We start from the raw sequence: 6000 nt of genomic DNA on the forward strand, positions 1-6000 counted from the left end.
GTGGTTAGTTAGTTTATTAAGGTTATGTGCATATTAAATATGTACACATGGACATGGGACCTTGTTTACTATAAATTGTCATCGTGGACAATGAACTTCATACAGTATACCGAGCTACTAAGTATATTATATAGTTCAGTGACCGTCAGACCGTGGACCGTATACGCACAACGCATTACTCAGTGGGTGGTAGCGATGGCTTATTTATGTTATATATTATATTCCATGTGTGTGAAATAATATTTTTAAATTATCAACAGTAAAACAGTTAAAATATTAAGTCTTTTAAAAACGTTTAGAATTTTAGTTATAAATAGAAAAACTTAAATAATTCTAAGTGAAAAGTAAAATTTCAATATTTTAAATGTGTACCTAGCTTTATGGTAAATGGTCATTTTAACATTTAGTGAAAATTTTGAGTGTCTACGCGTGGTTATTAGTTTTTGAATTGCAACAATATATTTAAAAAAACTTAGATGTACATTTATTAATTTAACATTTTACTAGTGAAAATCCAATACCGTAAATATTTTAAATTCAAATGAAAATAAAAAAGTTGATTTCCGATAAACTTGTTGAAGGTAGAAAATGTTTTGAAAATGTTCGAAATAATAATATAATAATCTGTAATAGTTCTATACTCGAAGCTAATAAAAAAATAATATAATAATACAAATAAACCAAATTTATAACTTGTAACTACGTATAATCCACACGACTGACGGATTCATTAAACTTTTGCTGTAAAAACCCTAATTTTAGTTGTAATTAAAATTTACATAAAATATATAATAAACTGAGGTACTTAGGTAGATCAGGGATGGATCTTAGATATTTTAATATGGGGGGGGGAGGGAGAGATAAGTAATTTGTATAATTTTAATTTTAATTAATAGCTAATGGTTATAAATTTATAATTATAAATAGTTATCGTTGAGACAATAAAGCTGTAAATCCTGTTTTATCAGTTTGAATGAAAATAATTAATATTTGGTATTTTGGTAGTATTATTCTTATTAACTGAATTTTTCATTTTTATGATACTCGGAATTACGTAAAAAAATTGTCGATAAAAAATTGACAGGGGGCACGTCCCCCTGGTGTAGATGGTAAATTGTAGATAACTATATTTTTATAGATGGCAATGATGATGACATGGTTACGAAACGTCTGGTTGACAACAGAATATTTTAAGGGTACCGTAAAAAAATATACAAATATATTTGATTAAGAACAGGTAAATATAATTATTATTTTAGCTTTTGACATATTGTAATATTGACAATATTGTGTACACAGTACACACTACACAGATATAGTGCATAAAATAGTAATTAACATGCCCACCCGTAAAAAATTTATCAGAGAGAGACAAAATGATATCGAATACCAAAAAGAACCTAAATAAGTAGGTAACCTAGCCTATAAGTACATTAAAAAAATTTATTTTTTGCAAGCTACAAAACATGCGTGAGAATTATATGCAATTTAGTCATTATTAAATAAAACCTAAGCTCTTTGCGATTGTTTTATTACAGAGCTTGCTACTCAATAGATTTTTCTCTTTCACAATGATCACTTAACCTACATAAACCATTAAAACGGTAGTACAACTTGTAGCTGGCTTAAAGGTCTATCAAATTTCAGTGTTCAGCAAAATAAGTTAGACATTTTTTGTTTGTGACTAACTTTAGACCTTTTTTTCTGTTTTGAACCTATGACGCCGCGGGAACTGCTTTCACATTCCTCCGCAAGCGATAACCATAGACCTAGGCTAGCCTAACCTAATACCTACCCTATGTAGATAACATAGAGTTGTGTTGTTGGGATATATAGTTGGTAGAACAAAAGTAAAAATAGCTTTCCCACTGAAAATAAAGATCTAAAAAGTCTGGGAGTAATAAACAGTATACAGTCCAATAAGTTACCAACAAATTTATTGAATTTATTACATAATGATACCTATGTGTCTGTTATTGTTATGTTCATGGGAGTAAATGGTCCTCAAATACATAGTGTTTGAACTCATAAGATTTCCAGAAAAAAAAGGGTGTGAAATTAATTTTCCATTCATTACACATAGGTGCATATAAATTTATCTATGATACAATATTATGGTACTAGTATTCACCGTATACCAAATTAAGTATTACTGTAAAAATTTAATAAAAAAAGTTTAAAAGGGTTATAGTATATATTATATTTTCTTCTTTATATCTTTTTTAATAAATCTCGGTGTCATAATGTTTATACATGTTAATCTCCGAAACCTCTCAACAGATTTCAATGACATTTTGTAAATGTCTCTTGCTTGGTCCAACTACAAGGATAGGACAGTTGTTAAGTAAAAGTAGGTACAGTGCCAAATTAATACTAGAAGATAAAAATTAGTTCCCTTGGGTCTTTATAGGAGTTGAGATGAAATTCTTAAAATTGGTGTTACAAATTATTGGCATTAATTTAAAGTCCTTTATATACAAATATTGTTTGTAATATTACTAAGCTTATTTATTAGATTATTTTGCACAGTATTAATTATTACTATTTACTAGCTAGTAGCTGTTATTAACAAGTTAAGTTTCAAGTCAGTCTCAATAAATAATACTTTTGGAATTGCAATGGAATAACTAAAACCATTATTCTTCATTTAAAAACTATTTGTCTTTTTTTAAACAAATATAATTTATTTTGGTATCTATTATTTGACGTATCATTATTTTATTTTATTTTATAAAGTGCGTTTTAAACCATACAAATAATAAAAATTCTATGTCTACAAATAGTTAATAGGTATAACTTTAATATATATATAGTTTGAAATAGGTATAAAACATATTCTGTGGTGTTAACATATAACAGTATTTGGAAAAACTCCAAAAATTGAAAATAGTACTTTCTGAATGATAATTGATAATTTTAATAATATGTAAAATATATAAGTAAAAGGAACTGTTGGAATGGACAACATGAAAAATAATTAAAAACTCATTTTAATAACTAAGATCCAAAAATAAAATACTGAGCTTTAGCCGCTTTAGGCAATAATCAAGTCATACATGATATGAATATTTTAGATAACATTAATTGAATATAATACACATAATTTATGTATATATAATATATATAATTTAGTTATTATTTTGTATAATAAAATAATGTATTTTTAAATAATTGAATTGGGAGAGGAAGCAGGGAGATTGAGCTACTCTTCATTTTTCTTCAAATTATAGCGTACCTCTTTATTATATTCATCAAGGAATAGTGTTATTATTAAATTAATTTGCTTAATTATTCAACTTCATTTAGAGTCCACCTTTATTTTTTTTCCCAATTCATCCATTGAATTGAACAGTAAAACGTTAAAATGCATTTAAATAAACATGTTTATTAAAATTTAACTTTACTTACATATAAATAAAATTTTTACTATCATATCCACTATTCAGAAGATTTTCTTATAGAAAAACAGCAAAGTATGTATTTTTTTTTGCATAAATATTTAATCTATTCAAATTACTAATTATTTAACCTTGAATTGAATATTGCAAGTGTTTTATTGTGGATTTCTTTGCTGTGCTCCTATAAAATAAACAAAACAAATAGTACAAATTAATGATTTTATATGTAGTTAGTCATGGCTGTCACCTTAACTTGCATGAATTAAACAAATTAAACACTTTAAAAACAAAACAACTATTTAACTGAACAATGATACTAAAGATTATATTAATACAATTTTAAAATTATTGAGAAACAAAAAAATGTTCTCTATTTAGGAACAACTGAACAAGAAAAAGAACTAGTTACTTTATTTAAGCCAGGAACAAAAAACAATTTAGTTCCTTTTTAATAAAATTAACGTGAACATGAACTTTGATACTATCAGTGAAAAATATTTTTTATTATACAGTAAAACCTCTCTACAACAGAAATGCATGGGACCAAACATTTTTCCGTTATAAAGAATTTTCCGTCATAGAGAGGTAGAAATTGCATAAATTATTTTCACTGGGACTATTGACATTTTCCGTTATAAGGAGGATTCCGTTTAGTAGAGGGTCTGTTGTAGAGAGGTTTTACTATACTCATATTACACAAAAACAAATATGTAAAATAACTAAAAATTATCATTTTGTTTATTTCACTAATACAAATTTACCTATGATTATAGAACATAATATCTACCCCTAAATCTACCATAATAAAAATTTAAAAATAATAACTCACAATATTTTTAAAAAAAATATTCAGGTTATTTAGATTTTCAGTTTTCTTAATTTTCATATGGTTGAATGTCTTCAAACTGTTCATTATAATTGAAAAATCTCTGAAATATTATAAAAATTAAAGATGTATAATTACGATCATACATAGCCACACTGATTGATAACAGATAATTTGATTTATTACGCAAATAAGTTAAATTAATAATTTAGGTTGTCGATAATGACAAATACACAGGTACAAAAATAATAATGCACACAAAAGCCAAAAGGTAGGTATGATTAGAAGATTAATACGTAAAATGTTTGAAGCGCCTACAATTTTATTGTTTTGAATAAATACTAAATATTAATATCAGGCAGGTAACACAATATGTTATTCCTGAAAACCATCTACAATCTGCCGCCAATTTACCTCTATATGTCTCTTCCTTCATGGCCAAATGTAAAGCTATAATAGAAGCTTCTATATGCGTTACTTTTTATTTAATAACTTTTTTAACAATATGTTCCATTCCTGGATTCAAGGATAAAAAATATTTTTTTAATTTTATTTTTTTTTAACACATTTATATGGAATGGGTATACGGGTATGTTATTCCTGAAAACCATCTACAATCTGCCGCCAATTTACCTCTATATGTCTCTTCCTTCATGGCCAAATGTAAAGCTATAATAGAAGCTTCTATATGCGTTACTTTTTATTTAATAACTTTTTTAACAATATGTTCCATTCCTGGATTCAAGGATAAAAAATATTTTTTTAATTTTATTTTTTTTTAACACATTTATATGGAATGGGTATACGGGTATGCTCATTTATAACAATGATTTACAAAAACTATAATAAATACATTTATATAATTACCTTGAATTATAATTATCTAAATGAATGGTTTGTCCATTTTTTTCTTCATTATTTATCTTTTGACATTTCTTAATCGCATCTGGAGCAAGTAATTTAAATTGTATAAAATGATTTAACTCCCCCACATGATCCACTGAAAAATTTTAAGAACAGAATAAATCAGTTAAAATTATTGATACTATGACTTGAAAGTAAAATATTTAAGGATATTGCGCTGACCCATAATGAAACTAAATAATAACAATGTTGAAATAAAAATATCAATATACAAATGTTATTAATGTGTATAGATATTAAAACTATGCACTATGCAGTAACACGGTAGTAACAATTGACAGTAAATAGAGTAAATATTGAAAAAATACAAATACATCAATTAACTAAAAACAAATTTAAACGTTATGCCCGTTAAGCTCTGATTACAAAATTAAATTTTGAATTTTTGAATAAAAAATTAAATAGTTGGATTGATAACGTTATGCATGGCTACAAATAGTGTGACGTCACAATGTCTATTGATAAGACCGACGGTTCAAGCCATAGACCTTATACTTATACCACACTTATACCTACACGATTTAAGATATACAGGTTGAATATCGGCCTATAACGAATAGTGCTTTATGATGACTGGGTCACCAACTATCTGAAACAGCTGAGAGCCCAGAATCACTAGCGCTCGTAGTGGTTTAAATATGTTAATATCGTTACCATAATCACAGTTTCGCGTACTAAGACCCGGGTAAAATTTACCGCGTTTTTTTGCATTTCTTTCATGATATTTTAACATGAATTAAAATATAATATTTCATTATTATATAGGTATTTTATACTAATTAATTCATGGCAATCATAGGCGTAGCATGGTTGATTTTTTTGAGGGGGCTATAGCCTTTTTTTCCTCGTAGA

General features: G+C 26.5%; 1 protein-coding gene across 1 annotated transcript; it reads right to left on the reverse strand.

The window, feature by feature from the left end:
• Nucleotides 1-3365: 3365 nt before the first annotated feature.
• Nucleotides 3366-5561, reverse strand: LOC149056431 (uncharacterized). Its single transcript, XM_089227930.1, has 4 exons — nucleotides 5311-5561; nucleotides 5092-5224; nucleotides 4228-4327; nucleotides 3366-3579 (listed from the first exon to the last, which is right to left on the reverse strand). Exons 1-4 carry the CDS (start codon nucleotides 5312-5314, stop codon nucleotides 3517-3519), a joined length of 300 nt encoding a protein of 99 aa, XP_089084056.1. The 5' UTR covers nucleotides 5315-5561; the 3' UTR covers nucleotides 3366-3516.
• Between the last annotated feature and the right edge of the window lie 439 nt (nucleotides 5562-6000).

The sequence above is a fragment of the Diuraphis noxia genome, unplaced genomic scaffold (genome assembly GCF_037042655.1).
Source record: "Diuraphis noxia isolate RWA-SAM2 unplaced genomic scaffold, SU_Dnox_SAM2 contig0004, whole genome shotgun sequence".
Lineage (NCBI taxonomy): Eukaryota > Metazoa > Arthropoda > Insecta > Hemiptera > Aphididae > Diuraphis > Diuraphis noxia.

Bases quoted from the DNA above. Each gene is read 5' to 3' on its own strand.
- LOC149056431 (XM_089227930.1), bottom strand. The intron at 4,328-5,091 runs GTAATTATATAA...ATAATATTTCAG, and splicing joins TTAGATAATTATAATTCAAG to AGATTTTTCAATTATAATGA. The intron at 3,580-4,227 runs GTGAGTTATTAT...TTTATTTTATAG, and splicing joins ATATTTTTTTTAAAAATATT to GAGCACAGCAAAGAAATCCA.